Genomic DNA, 15,118 nt, shown 5'->3' with positions numbered 1-15,118 from the left:
TCGGATTACTGTAGCACAGTCGGAGCACTGTAGCATGGGTCAGAGCATTGTAGTGTAGGGTTGGAGCACTGTAGCACGGGTCAGAACACTGTAGCATGGGTCGGATCACTGTAGCGTGGGGGGTCGGATCTCTGTAGCGTGGGGGGTCGGAGCACTGTAGCACGGGTCGGATTTGAGCATCCCGGAGTTACTATAGCAGCCTTAACTCACTCATCCGACCTCGGAATGAAGTGATTCAAGATGCGTTGGAAAGCTGACGAAGAGACCTTCAACTTTTATCTTTTGAATTTTTCCATATAAAATTTGTATCATGGTCAAAATGTCAATATTTTGTGCGGGCTACTTTGAGGTGTTTGACACTTTCTGACTTCTCCGGACTTGTATTGCGCATTTCATCATTCCGTTAACTTGTACACTCTAGTGACTTACTTTGTATATTCGTTAGCTTCCACGGGGCTGGATAATCCTTTTCTGACTTGAATGATGATGTTTATTGTTTGCATTTCGCTTCGAGCTGCGTACGGGGGCCTTGTAGGCAATTTTAGACGCCTACACTACTCATCATAATCTTCTTATAAACTGGATCCCAAAGCTTATATCCTTTCACATCACACTTGAAACTCATAATGATGGCCTTTTTAGCTTGAGGTTTCAAGTTATCAGATTTGACATGATAAAATGCAAGGCACCCAAAAACCTTGAGCTGATCAAGTCATGTGCTGGTAGTCCCAACCACATCTCCATAAGGGTCTTCTCCTCTATCGCTGATGAAGATATCCTATTAATAAGGTGGCTTGCATATATAAGTACATAGCCCAAAAGATCTTCTGTAAACCACTCTGCGGTAAAAAATATCGGATCCTCTCCAGTAAAGTCCAATTTAACCTCTCTACCATCCCATTCTGCTACGGTGTATGACTAATTGTGAAGTGTCTCTCTATGTACTCATCTCGACATAGCTGTTGAAAGAGATCTGATGTATATTCACCACCGTTGTCGGATCTCAACCTTTTGATTTTTCTCTCAGTCTGCAGTTTCAATCTTCTTTTCCACTCCAAAAATATCCCTAGGACTTCATTTTTCTGTTTCAATGTATATACCCAACAACGCCTAGAATAGTCATCCACAAAAGTGACGAACCAATGTCGCCCACCAAATGATATTGTCTTGGTGGGATCCCATACACCCGTGTGCACGCAGTTCAAGATGTCATTAGTTTTATGAATGGTTGTCCCGAACTTCACTTTAGTCTTCTTGCTAAGAATACAGTGCTCACATAATTCAATTTTCCCACTCTTGACTCATTTTAATAATCCTTGCTTGCACAACACCTGCAGTGACTTTTTCCATGTGTGCCCATGTCTGAAATGTCAAAGTCTGCTAGTATCCGCCTCTAAAACTATTGAAGCTACCTGGCCAATCTCGGTACTTCTGTTCAGATAATAGATATTTCTATTGCGGACCCCTACCAATGATCCTTTAGTAACTTCAGCTACAACGTTCTCTAAAGTTACCTTGAATCCTTTTGCCTTTAAAGTTCCAATAGAAATAAGATTTTTTTTTCAGTTGAGGAACAAACCTTACTTCAGTCAACTCTCTAACAACTCCATCGTACATCCAAATTCTGACAGTACCTATCCCACAAATGTCACAGGACTAATTGTTTTCCATGATCACCACACCCCCATCGAGCTTCTCAAAAGATGCAAATCAATCTCTCTAGGGAGTCACATGATAAGTAGCTCCAGAATTCAGCATCCAATCTGATGCTTCCGCATGGTTAATCTCTGGAATAATGAAAAGAAAAAAACATGAATCATTGAAATCATTACCATTTCTTGCAATATTCACCTCACTGGACTTTGGCCCCTTCTTCTTGTTATTCTCCTTTCTCTCAGCTTCGAGCAATCTCTCTTCTAATGTCTTTGTTCTCTACAGAAAGCACACTGGTTTTTAGCAATTTGGTAGTGTCCTCTTGATTGTCCTCTAGACTTTGACCTGCCCCAATGACCACCTCTAGGATAGGGACTCATTCCTCTTGTCGACAAGGCTTCTCATGAAGTGCTAGCTCTAGCTCTGAAAGATTCTTTATCCTTCCTCCTTAAATTGAAATTTATCAATGCATTTGTAACTTCACTATAGGTGATAGAAGATCTACCATTCAACAATGTAAGCACAAAGGTGTCAAAATCCTTATCGGGTAATAAGCCTAACAGAATGATCGCATTGTACTCATCCGATATCTTATCATCAATATGTGCCAAGTCCGACAATAACTTTGTATAGTTGTTCGCATGATCTGCAAGTGTGGTACCCCTGAACATCTGGAATCTGAATAATCTCTGTAGCAAGTGCAACCGATTCTTAACAATCTTTGTAAGATGCTTGTTATTGAGAATCTCCCACATTTTCATCGCAAACGTCACTGTTCGTAGAAAAATTTGCAATAAAAAAATAAAGAAAAATTGATTTGTATTCCTTTAATCTCAGTTACAATTAGATTTCCTGATTACAAAAGAGAGGAGAGTGAGTTTGATTCTCCCCTTTGTTTAAAACTGGGTTCTTCTTGGTAGCGATGGAGTGCCTCATTCGAATGCTTGCTTTGAATTTTCTCTCCGTTGATGATTAGACCATCCTATCTCACGGGAATGATTAACTTATGTGATAAGTTTGATTGATTTAAAACTCTTAACGAGTTTAAGAAACTCAGAACGAGTTGAAAACTCTGAAATGAGTTTTTGAAACCGAATAATCGGTTAATAACCAAATAGATTTGGTTGTTGTTGAAGAATCCTTCGGGATTTTGCTTCCTAACAACCAAATAGATTTGGTTGTTGTTGAAGAATCCTTCGGGATTTTGCTTCCTAACTGCCGAGCAGTTCTTTGATCTTCAGAAATCTCACCCTCTCCAAGAATCCTTCGGGATTTTGCTTCCTAACTGCCGAGCAGTTCTTTGATCTTCAGAAATCTCACCCTCTCCGCCAAAGAATCCAACCTTATGTGGTCTTCTTGATCTTTGAATCTCCAACCCCTTACTCAGTTGAGTAATACGGTTATTTATAGGGGGATAAGGGGTGTAACTGACCCCTAGATCCACTCCTAAGTGGGCGAAAATCCCTCAAAACCTGGGATAAATGGTTTTGAGGCCGTTTAGCTTGAGTTTGAATAAGTCAAACGCCTAAATTAACGTTATAGGCCTTAACTCTGCGTCTTAGACTTGAGACGCAGAGTTGGGTGTTTGCTGAGAACTGAAAACGCAAGGGCTGCTTGCGTTTTGGGTCTTAACTCTGTGCTTCAGACTTGGGACGCAGAGTTGGGTTTTTGCGGATGAACGCACAGGCCCTTTGTATGATGAATCTTAACTCTAGGTCTTGAATTTAAGACGCAGAGTTGGATGTCTGCTGAAAAACACACAGGTCGTGTGCGTTTTGAATTCGGGAAGCGCAGAGGTGGACTCTGTGTTTGGAAGAGGTTGTTGACTTGTAACCTCTTCTATTACAGCTTTGCGAAGACTAATGCTCATTGATCTTTGCTTTAGCTGTTATAGGGTGTGAATATCGTCAGATTGTAACTCTCACAGTTGGTTGTGAAGGCTACTGAATAGAGTTTTTATCAGTTGTCGGAAGTATCGTTGAATTGTAACTCTTCTCGATCTATGTGAAAAGTCCTCCGTTTGTAGCTTTCGTTTGTTGACATGAAAGTCATCTGATTGTAACTTTTGTTGTTGAAGCTTGATGGGGATCAACTATCTATTGTGATTTTTAGACAGCCTACAGTTACTCCAATAATATCATATTTTAACTCTTGTTCTAAACAAGACCTAATCACCCTACAAGCATTTCTATTCATTTTGTTTCACACCGTCTCATCATATTTAGGCGGCCTCTCATGGCTCATTATTGTCTCTTCTAAGTTTTGAGCATTTAAATCATTATGCACATCACTCATCCATAACCCAAAATTAATTTTATCGTCATACTTCACAACACTAATCTTCATATTCTGAAGTGAAACCTGAAATATACTCGATGTAGTCTTGCTACTATCACCATTTTCTTCTGCCATTGCTTACTAACTTCAATTTGTAGAGAGGAAATTCAAAAAAGATAGAATTGAGAAATTACCTAAATTGAACCTTATATAGGACTCTAAAACAATCTCCCGACCACACAAAGAAGACGAGATCTCCAATGGCAATTCCGCAACGCTACCTCCACTGAAACCTAGATCTCCAAAATCAAGCTTCCAACACCGAATTTTCCTCCACCTAAATCTGAAATCCTGCTCTGATACCACTTATTGCGTCTAGCGGAAGCGGACTCAATCCACAATAAGTCGGTAAGCAATGCATAAAGAACACAACGAGCACAATCTGTAATATAAACATCCAAGATCAATCACAAACACAGAGAATTATGTGGTTCGGCAAGATGTTTACGTCCATGGAGAGAGGATGGGGAGATTTTACTATATGGAGGAGAAATACAATGGGTTACAATTATAACTATTAAACAATCAAACTAACTCTCACCAACAAGATCTCACTCACCTTCAAAGAATCTCCCTCTCAAAGTGCTCAATCTTCTCTCAAAACTCTTTTCTCGGATAAAAAACCTGATAAAAAAACCCTAATAAAAAACGTTCCTCTAATATATATCCTAACTCCAAAACAGAATAGCAAACATATTTCTGACCGATCGATCAACCGATATTCTTTATCGGTCAACCGACCAGAGAGATTCTTGTACCTGCTGTGCATGATTTTCGATCGACTGATCAAATTCATCAGTCGACCGACCAGAGCAGTTTTCTCTATGCAGTTTTCTTTGTACTTCACCAATCTTTCAACACTTGCCCAAATAGAATGCCTAGCATATCTATGTATTGAGCTTGTTGGTTGTCCAAAAGGTCTTAAGAATACTCTCCCCTCTGCAACCTCACATCAAACACGACAGAGGATATTCAGTACATTTTATCTGGGATATGCAGATCTACAATTGACATTCATGTGAAGCTTCTTTCCCTCTGCTCTCAATACAGTGGTTTGCATGTGCCACCTAACCTGCCCTTTTCTATATACATTTCGAGAAGGAAAAAAAATAGAAAAGTAAAGTAAAAATGACCTGCCTTTTTTGATCACTGACTCTCCACTATACTTCTCAGTCTCAATTCTTATGTATTAAATCTCCTTTATTTTGTAATTTACAAATTAATTATCATTGATTTTACCAACTAATTAAAAAAGAGAAACATACACGGTGAGATGTTCTCAACCAACCCTTTGGCCATACACGCAACAGAACGTTCCCCAATTATACGCAGCCAAAATGAGAGATTGGAAAAGATATGCTGCCCTAAATCCTGGGAATTTTCACTGTATATACTGATTCTCATCACAAAGGAAAAGTTGTTTGCAATCCCAAGTTTTATCAAAACTTTAATTTCTAGTCCATATTACAGTTGATAATAGTTGTTCCATAAAACAGTACATAACTACCTAGGACCCTAGAAGTAATAGTTATTAAGAGGAATGACTGAATATAAATTTTCTATTTAAAGTGTCAGTCTGTCATCTGGGAGGTTCTATATATAGTCATGCATTAGGAACAGACGGGGAGAGAGAGAACCTATCTCATTTCTAAAGCCTCAGAGTAGGTTGAAAACTTAATTGTGGATCAAGAGAAAATGGTGATCTTAGGAGCTTTCTTTGGTTTGCTTGTAGCGTTCTTGATCATTTGCAGTGCTCTGCTGAAATGGAATGAGCTTCGATATCGAAGGAAAGGACTCCCACCGGGGACCATGGGCTGGCCATTGTTTGGAGAAACCACAGAGTTTCTTAAACAAGGGCCAAGCTTTATGAAGAATCAGAGAGCGAGGTGAGTTTGTTGTTTATAGGAGTTCTCTTGAATGTCTAATGCAGGTAGTAACATTTTTACGATTTCTGATTGGTTTCTCTTTGAGGAGTTAATGGTTTTGATAGCTATCCCTCATCTCTATATGTCTTTTTGAAAAGTAATGCGTTTGAGAGATGAGCCTTTTCATGGCTGGAACGTTCCTTGCTTTTAACAGGAAGTAGTTTTGTCTTGTTTTAGCTCTTTGTTAGCTCCATTTCCTAGATGTATTATTCTCAAGGTAATTTATTTCCAATGTTTAAACTCTCAAGTAGTTTGCTTGTAGCATCAAACTATTACTCTTTACCTCCATTATTTTCTTTATTATTATTATTATTATTATTATTTTTGATAATACCACATATTAGAAATGAACTATGTAAATTTTTGAACCCTGTAATTACACATTTCACTAAAAGCCTTTGGATGAATTTCTTTTTGTTAGGTTTCATTTTACCTTTTCTGGCAAAAGTTGATTTTAGTTTAGTCAGTTTATTTGGTGATAAAATGTCTACGCAACTGTTTGTTTTAATATGTTTTTTTTTCAAAAAAAATCGTGACAGGTTTTTTTTTCCCATTTCTAACTAACTCTTGAATCTTTACAGGTATGGAAATTTGTTCAAGTCCCATATATTGGGGTGTCCAACTGTTGTATCCATGGATCCAGAGATCAACAAATACATTCTGATGAATGAAGGAAGAGGACTTGTCCCTGGATACCCTCAATCTATGCTGGATATGTTAGGAAGATGCAACATTGCAGCGGTGACTGGCTCCCTTCACAAGGCAATGAGAGGTTCTATACTTGGTCTCATTAGTCCCGCAATCATCAGGGAGCAACTCATTGTGAAAATTGATCAGTTCATGAGATCGCACCTTAGTGATTGGAACGATAAAGTTATCGACATCCAAGAGAGAACCAAGGAGGTTGGTGGAATATCTCAATGCATGACTCTTGAATTGACACCTTATGGCAATAATTTCAAATGTTATCACGTGTATTAATTGTACGTGATAGCTCTGACTAGTAAAGTTGCAATGATGTTAATTAATCATTTAGAGATCTGTCTTCAAAAGAAAAAACATGAGAGATGATAAGTTTTAATGATCCAGTGTATCCGAAAATAACACTAATATTTATTAGATGAAAACTAATATTTCGTAAAAAGAAAACCGATTGACATTTGTAGGTTATCATTCTTATGGATGTATCCATAATACTATTGACTCGTTTCTAAATCAAATATATCAAACTGTTAAAATGTATCCATAATACTATTGACTCGTTTCTAAATCAAATTGATCAAACTGTTAAAATACAACTATAAAATTTGTTAAATATTGACGATGTTCATGTATGAATAATTGTTTTGGTCTTGATGTTCAGATGTGGTTGTTCTCGGCATTGAAGTTGGTTGCTGGCATAGAAAGTGGTCAATTTTCCAAAGCCATGGGATCTGAGATCAATAAGCTTATTATAGGAACTCTTTCCTTGCCTATCAATTTGCCTGGTACAAGCTACCATCAGGGACTGCAGGTTAACTTCCACCTTTCAACTTCCTACATTTTGAAATAATGATGTATGTTCTGAATGATTTTCTTTTCTTTTTCTTTTTCTTTTCATAGGCAAGAAAGAAGATTGTGAGCATGCTCGAAAGAATTATTGAGGAGAGAAGAGCTTCGAAAAGAACTAGCAATGACATGCTCGATGCCCTCCTCTTCAGTAATGATGATTCAAGAGCAAATCTCGATGATGAACAGCTTATGGATCTCATAATCACTTTCATCTACTCTGGTTTTGAGACTGTATCTACCACTTCAATGATGGCCGTCAAGTATCTTCATCAACACCCGAAAGTCCTAAAAGAATTAGTGGTGAGAAATATATCCACATCACCTCTTCTTTCATCAGTATTAAGCATTTCAAGAATCAAACCTATGCATGAGATTAGGAAAGGGATCGATAGCGAAAAATGATAACAACTCAGGATATTTTGAGAATAATACAATCTCAATATGTTAAAATTTCAGGTCAGCTACAAGATATGCCCTTCGCTAGTAACATTTAACTTAATTCCTGTTTTGAGTTCTTACACAATTGATGCTTTGCACTTACAGAAGGAACATGTGGAGATCAGAAGAAGGAAACTCCCAGACGAGGCAATTGACTGGAATGATTATAAATCCATGACATTAACTCGTGCTGTAATCATTGAGACCTCGAGACTAGCCACAGTTGTTAATGGAGTGTTGAGGAGGACAACTCAAGATATGGAAATAAAAGGTCTTATATCAGAGCACAAAGAATAATATTCAACCCTTGAGAGAAATTATGGATGCTTACTAATTAATTTTTTGAGAATTTTCTTTTGCAGGATACACTATTCCAAAGGATTGGAAAATATATGTGTACATAAGAGAGATCAATTATGACGCGTTTCAGTATCCAGATCCCTTTACCTTTGATCCATGGAGATGGCTGGTGAGCAACCAAAAACACATTACTCCAAAAACACACAGAATTAAGTTTCTGTTCCTACACCTAAAACGCGGTTAAATTACTTATTGAACTTGTTACTGAATACAGGGTAAAAACCAGGAATCTCACCCGTATTTTATGGCATTCGGAGGAGGAACCAGGCTTTGCCCGGGGAAGGAGTTGGGAATTGTAGAAATAGCCGTATTTCTTCATTATTTTGTAACGAGATACAGGTATGAGACCATTATTAGTTTATCGATAGTAATCCACTACGTGTTGTGCGCCGCGGAAGCCCAATATACAAAATCAATAGCACACACAAGAACCAAAATAGATCACAATAACCACAAGCAACCCAATCACAGCAAGAACACAAGATATACGTGGTTCGGCAATGTGCCTACGTCCACGGGGCAAGGAGGGGGGAGTTTCACTAATCAAATCAAAGGGGAATACAAATTAGGGCTACAAATCTTACCCAAAACCCTCAAACAACTCACTTGATCTCTCCAAATGGCTCCGAACAAATAGAAGCCCCAATCTCCTCTTAGATCAGTTCAAAATCATCTCCCACAACCCTAAAAAACGAGTTTTGGCGATATTTATACAACTCACAAACGAACGGCGTCTGAAAAACAGAACCCAGCCCCCAACCCTCGCCTATTCGGCAGGTCGACGCGGCGGTCGACCGCCTCACTCCAGAACAGCCCTAAAACTCCAGAGGACTTTCTGCGGCGACCGTGCGTCGACCGCCGGCGGTGCGACCACGGCGAAAGCAGAAACTTCTCGGTCGACCGCGGCGGTCGACCGCCACTGATCCAGATGTATAGTGACCAATGTGCACGAATGCGGTCGACCGCCACGGTCGACCGTCACTCTGTCTGGCTGAATTCTGAGCCTGAAATTCAAATCTACAAATCTCCACCTCAGCGAACGTTTTGTCAAAACTGAGCCGACTCCAAAAACACCCCCAATCAATCTCAATTCATACAATCGGCTGTATCTGCAAGACTGCCTACGTATCCTCTTGCCCAAGGAATCAAGCCGAACGTAGTTCATCCAAATGGCCGCCAACGGCCTCAACAACGAAGAATGTTTAATAAATTCAAACAGTGACCAAACTTCACACCTGGTACAACTTTGGTCAATATATCAGCAGGGTTGTCCTTAGTGTGGACATTCTCCAACGTGACATCACCATCATCTAATACATCACGTACAAAATGAAATCTGACATCAATGTGCTTCATGCGTGCATGGTAGACTTGGTTCTTCGCCAAATAGATAGCTGACATACTATCGTAATATACCTGAATGGTCTCATGTGCAATCCCCAAATCATCCAACAAACCATGTAGCCACAAAGCCTCCTTCACTGCTTCAGTCACCGCTATATATTCCGCCTTCGTAGTAGAAAGCGCCACTGTAGACTGAAGAGTGCATCTCCAATACACCGGTGTACTAGCCAATGTAAAAAGATAACCTGTAGTGGACCGACGTTTGTCAAGATGTCCAACATAGTCTTAGTCCACGTAGCTAATACAATCCTACCCAATCTCATCATTCTTCACAAATATCAACCCAACATCCTCGGTACCCTTAATATACCATAGAATTCACTTCACAGCCTCCCAATGCCCCTTACCGGGATTGTGCATGTACCTAGATACCATGCTCATGGCCTGTGACAAATCTGGCCTAGTACACACCATAGCATACATCAAGCTACCCACTGTAATGGCATATGGAACTTTGGACATGTAGTCCCGATCCTCCACTGAAACTGGTGACATTAAAGCTGAAAGTTTAAAGTGGGGAGCTAATGGAATACTCACCACCTTGGTATTGCCCTCAAAACTGAACTTCTTCAGCATTTTTTGTAAGTAACTCCTCTGTGTAAGCTTCAATCTCCCCTTTACCCTATCTCGCTCAATCTCCATACCTAGTATCTTCTTAGCCTCTCCCAAGTCCTTCATCTCAAATTCAGATGACAACTCTTTTTTTAATTTTCCATAGGTTGTGTCATGTAGATCTCCTCGTCTAAGTCTCAATGTAGAAAGGCCGTCTTCATGTCCATTTGGACCAAATCTAAGTCCAGCTGTGCCACCAATGCCAATAGAATCCGAATAGATGAATGCTTTACAACGAGTGAAAATACCTCGTTGTAATCAATGCCTTTAAGCTGTGCATATCCCTTGGCAACCAATCTGGCTTTGAACCGAATATCTCCAATAGAAGATCCTTCCTTCTTAGAATACACCAACTTGCAACCAATAGCTTTCTTACTCTTAGGTAGCTTTGCAAGTTTCCAAGTGCCGTTCTTCTGAAGAGATTGCATCTCCTCCTCCATAGCATTCCTCCACCTAATAAAATTAGGGCTAGACTCTTCCTCCTTGAATGTGGTAGGAACCAAATCATCAACGACCTCTACAGATAAAGCATATGCCACCATGACAGCATCTTATCTAGCTGGTCGACGAATCTCTCTCCTCGGTCTATCTGCTGCAATGGACCCCTGAGCATGACCTTGCTCCTAAGCCTCACCATCCACTGTATCCTCCACATGCCCGTCTGTCATCTCATCTCCTCCCAGTGTCACACCTGTAGGAGCCTCAATGGACACAGTGCTGTCGGGAGTGGGTGGAGTCACATCAACCTCCCCCTGCTGCGATACCCCTCCTATCTGTTCTTCCTCCACTTGCTGAGAAACCCGAGGCTTCATCATGTACGCCTCATCAAATGTGACATCTTTGCTAATGACCATCTTCTTGTCTTGTGGTTCCCATAATTTGAAGCATTTGACACCTTCTCTAAATCCCACAAAAACAGCTTTTCTCGCTCTCGGATTTAACTTTCCATCACTGACATAAAAATAAGCTGGACACCCAAATGTCCGGAGAGTCTTATAGTCACTAGCCACAGAAGCAGACCAACGCTCCAAAGGAGTCTTCCCCTCTATCGTAGTGCACGATAATCTGTTAACGAGATGGCTCACATAAACCAGCGCCTCGGTCCAAAAAGATCTAGGTAATCCACTTTGCGTCATCATACATCATACATTCTCCAGCAAAGTACGGTTTAATCTCTCGGCCACCTCGTTCTGTTGCGGTATCTCTCTAACTGTGAAGTATCTTCTATTGCCATGATCCCAAAAAAATTTCAGAAATGGATCACTCTTATACTCTCCACCATTGTCTGAACGAAGAGTCTTTACCTTTCTACCTGTCTGCAGCTCCACTTTCTTCTTCCACTCCACAAATATATCCAGGACCTCATGTTTATGCTTCATGGTATATACCTAATTCCTCCTGGAATAATCATCAATGAAAGTGACAAAATAATTTGCCCCATCAAGCGATGTGTGCTTGGAATGACCCCAAACATCCGTGTGAATATAGTCTAATATACCTTGGGTTTTGTGAATAGCGGTGCCGAACTTTACTTTAGTCTTCTTCCCAAGTATGCAATGCTCACACAGCTCCATCTTGCAGGTCTTTGCACCCTTCAAAAGCCCCTGTTTTGCCAATGACTGTAGAGACTTATCTCCTGTGTGTCCAAGCCTCATGTGCCATAGTGTGGTAGTGTCCTCCTCTGTGGTGATAGAAGCAGCCAGAACCTGTGTGTCCAAGCCTCATGTGCCATAGTGTGGTAGTGTCCTCCTCTGTGGTGATAGAAGCAGCCAGATACCCTGTAACTGTCTTGCCCTTCAAGTAGTATAGGTTGTTTTTCCTGACACCTCGCATCACCACCATAGACCCCTTCATGACCTTCAAACTAGCATCTTCTAAGATCACTCTGTAGCCGGATGCCTCCAAAGTCCCAAGAGAAATGAGGTTTTTCGTCAACTACGGCACGAACCTCACTTCTTACAATTCCCTAGTCACCCCGTCATGCATTCTGATTCTAACTGAGCCAATCCCACTAATAGGACAAATATGATCGTTCCCCATGAGCACCATGTCTCCTCTCTTCAACTCCTCAAAGTTGGTAAACCAATCCCTCTTAAGGCAAATGTGAAATGTAGCTCCCGAATCAAGCATCCACTCCGTAGAGTCGGCATAACAAACTGACGGTAGTGCGGGACAAGAATAACCTGAAGAATCCGAATCTGAATTTCACCAACAACCATAACAACATTCACCTCTGAAGTTTGTACAACTTTTCCCCTTTGCTTCCCGGCTCTATCCTTTAACTTTGGGCACTCATTCTTCCAATGTCCATCTTCTTTGCAAAAGGCACATTGATTTATACCAACACTCTTATGGCTACCCCTAATCATTGATTTTGAACGGTTGAATCTCTGGCGGTTTGGACTACGGCCACGAACTGCTAATGCATCACCCGATGCCTTCTCGGAGGGCTCACCATCGTTCTTCCTCAGCTCATAATTTACTAATGCCGAGGTCACCTTCTTGTAGCTAACTATAGTTTGTCCATTTATCATAGTGAGAACAAATGTACCAAACTCATCATTCGACAACGAACACAATAATAACATTGCCTTGTCTTCATCCTCAATCATAATATCCACATTGGCTATATCCGAAATTAGTTTTGTGAAGTTGTTGACATGCTCCCGAATGGAAACTCCCCTCTTCATATTGAATTGGTTGAACCTTTTCTTCAAATGAAGCCTATTCTTAATGCTCTTCGTCAAATACTTTTCATTGAGTGTTTCCCACAATCTCTCTGCCGACGTCTCGTTCCTCACATCATAAATAAGATCTGACATTAAGCATGACCGAATCACCCCACAAGCTCTACTGTTCATTTTCTTCCAAACATTTTCTTCAACATCTTCGGGTTTCTCTTGTAGCTCAAGAGTCTCCTCCAAATTTTGAGCATCTAAGGCGTCCATTACTTGACACCTCCATAAGTCGAAATTTATCTTGTCGTCGAACTTTGGAACATCAATTTTAGTATTATTGATGCTCAAACTTTGGATAGTCTTTGTCAAAGTCGATCCCAATGTACTTGTAGCACTTGAACTAGCCTTGCTTGTTTCAATCATATTGTAGATCTACTCTCCCAACAAGAACCCAACAATGAATCCTTCGAATAAACTCCAACAAGAACCCAACAATGAATCCTTCGAATAAACTCCCAAATCCAACCCGGAGCTCTGATACCACTTGTTATGCGCCGCGGAAGCCCGAATCCTTCGAATAAACTCCCAAATCCAACCCGGAGCTCTGATACCACTTGTTATGCGCCGCGGAAGCCCAATACACAAAATCAATAGCACACACAATAACCAAAATAGATCACAATAGCCACAAGCAGCCCAATTACAGTAAGAACACAAGATATACGTGGTTCGACAATGTGCATACGTCCACGGGGCAAGGAGGGGGGAGTTTTACTATTAGAAATCAAAGGGAATACAAGTTAGGGCTACAAATCTTACCAAAACCCTCAAATAAGGCCTCTCAATCTCTCCAGATTGCTCCAACAATAGAAGCCTCAAATCTCCTCTTAGATCAGCTCAAAATCCTATCCCACAAACCCTAAAAAACGAGTTTGGGGTATTTATACAACTCACAAACGAAATGTGTCTGGAAACAGAACCCAGCCCAACCCGCTTCGGCGGTCGCGACGGTCGACCGTGGTGAAAGCAGAAACTTCTGCGGTCGACCGCGGCGGTCGACCGCCACTGATCCAGATGTATAGTGACCAATGTGCACGAACACGGTCGACCGCCATGGTTGACCGCCACCCTGTCTGCCTGAATCCTTAGCCTGAAATTCAAATTTACACTACATTCATACATGCATTTCAGTAAGATATCTAATTGCATTGTTCTTGTGAACTCTGTTGTTCTGATGAAGTATCTGAGTATACTTGCATAAGTAATGCCTGCATTCTGCCGCAATATCTAATGACAGATCATGACGAAAGACCCCTTATATGCCCAGCAGTGTATCATTCTCAAAATATTGCAACTCTAACAGGAGGTTGATTAATGATTCACGCATGAAACTTGCAGTATTTGTCACACTCATGAAAATAACTGGTTTATAAATTTTATAGGAAAACATTTTTTGAAACTGTCTGAAATTTTACGTGAACACTAACATATTGCAGGTGGGAAGAAGTTGGAGGGGATAAATTGGTGACGTTTCCAAGAGTCGAAGCGCCTAATGGACTGCACATTCGGGTGTTGGAGCGATGATTTCATCTCATCATACAAAGATATAGACAGGCTTACTAACAATTAATAAATGGCAAAAAAATGTACCTTCCTTCTGTAGTGGAATAAATAATATATAGAACTTGCCAGTTCTGATCACCAACATTGTAGCCTTGTTAATTTAAGATTTTTTTTACTTAGCTATTTATACTAGTATACTACTATTACTACTGCCGGTTTCAAAGAGGGAGTATTTTTAGCACTTAAATGCCATGATGCTTCCCCTGTTTTTCACTTATACATCATGAGTTGTTTTTTTTTTTTTGTCTTTGCTAAATTTTGGACTTTTCAAGAATATGATGATTTGGAGACTAATCTCAAACTACTTGGAAATTTGGAGATATGAAGATTTGGGGGTCTAATCTCAAAATATGAAAGATATAAGGACTAGTATCGCAAATAAAAAAAACTTGATATAAAAAAAATCCAATGAACAACAAATCCATCATAAAACCCCAATTGAACCACAAACCCAATAAAAGCCCTAATTGCATAGACTAAATTGAACAACAAAAATACGGATTTCTAACCAGGGAATGGGTGTTGAAGATGAAAGTA

At 40.2% G+C, this 15,118-nt stretch overlaps 1 protein-coding gene across 1 annotated transcript; it reads left to right on the top strand.

The window, feature by feature from the left end:
• LOC109822473 (cytochrome P450 85A-like) lies at positions 5,611-14,726 on the top strand. The gene is made up of 8 exons (XM_020388671.1): positions 5,611-5,876; positions 6,497-6,818; positions 7,279-7,428; positions 7,518-7,766; positions 8,010-8,175; positions 8,267-8,373; positions 8,479-8,603; positions 14,455-14,726. Exons 1-8 carry the CDS (start codon positions 5,686-5,688, stop codon positions 14,540-14,542), a joined length of 1,398 nt encoding a protein of 465 aa, XP_020244260.1. The 5' UTR covers positions 5,611-5,685; the 3' UTR covers positions 14,543-14,726.

The sequence above is a fragment of the Asparagus officinalis genome, chromosome 8 (genome assembly GCF_001876935.1).
Source record: "Asparagus officinalis chromosome 8, Aspof.V1, whole genome shotgun sequence".
NCBI classification, from domain to species: Eukaryota; Viridiplantae; Streptophyta; class Magnoliopsida; order Asparagales; family Asparagaceae; genus Asparagus; species Asparagus officinalis.
Note: the sequence above shows the minus strand (reverse complement) of the source record. Positions and strands in the feature narration are given on the sequence as shown.

What these genes read in the sequence shown, in the direction of transcription:
- LOC109822473 (XM_020388671.1), top strand. Translation starts at nt 5,686, where the DNA reads ATGGTGATCTTAGGAGCTTTCTTTGGTTTGCTTGTAGCGTTCTTGATC. An exon ending in ATGAAGAATCAGAGAGCGAG is followed by an intron (nt 5,877 to 6,496) that starts GTGAGTTTGTTG and finishes GAATCTTTACAG; the next exon opens with GTATGGAAATTTGTTCAAGT. An exon ending in TCCAAGAGAGAACCAAGGAG is followed by an intron (nt 6,819 to 7,278) that starts GTTGGTGGAATA and finishes CTTGATGTTCAG; the next exon opens with ATGTGGTTGTTCTCGGCATT.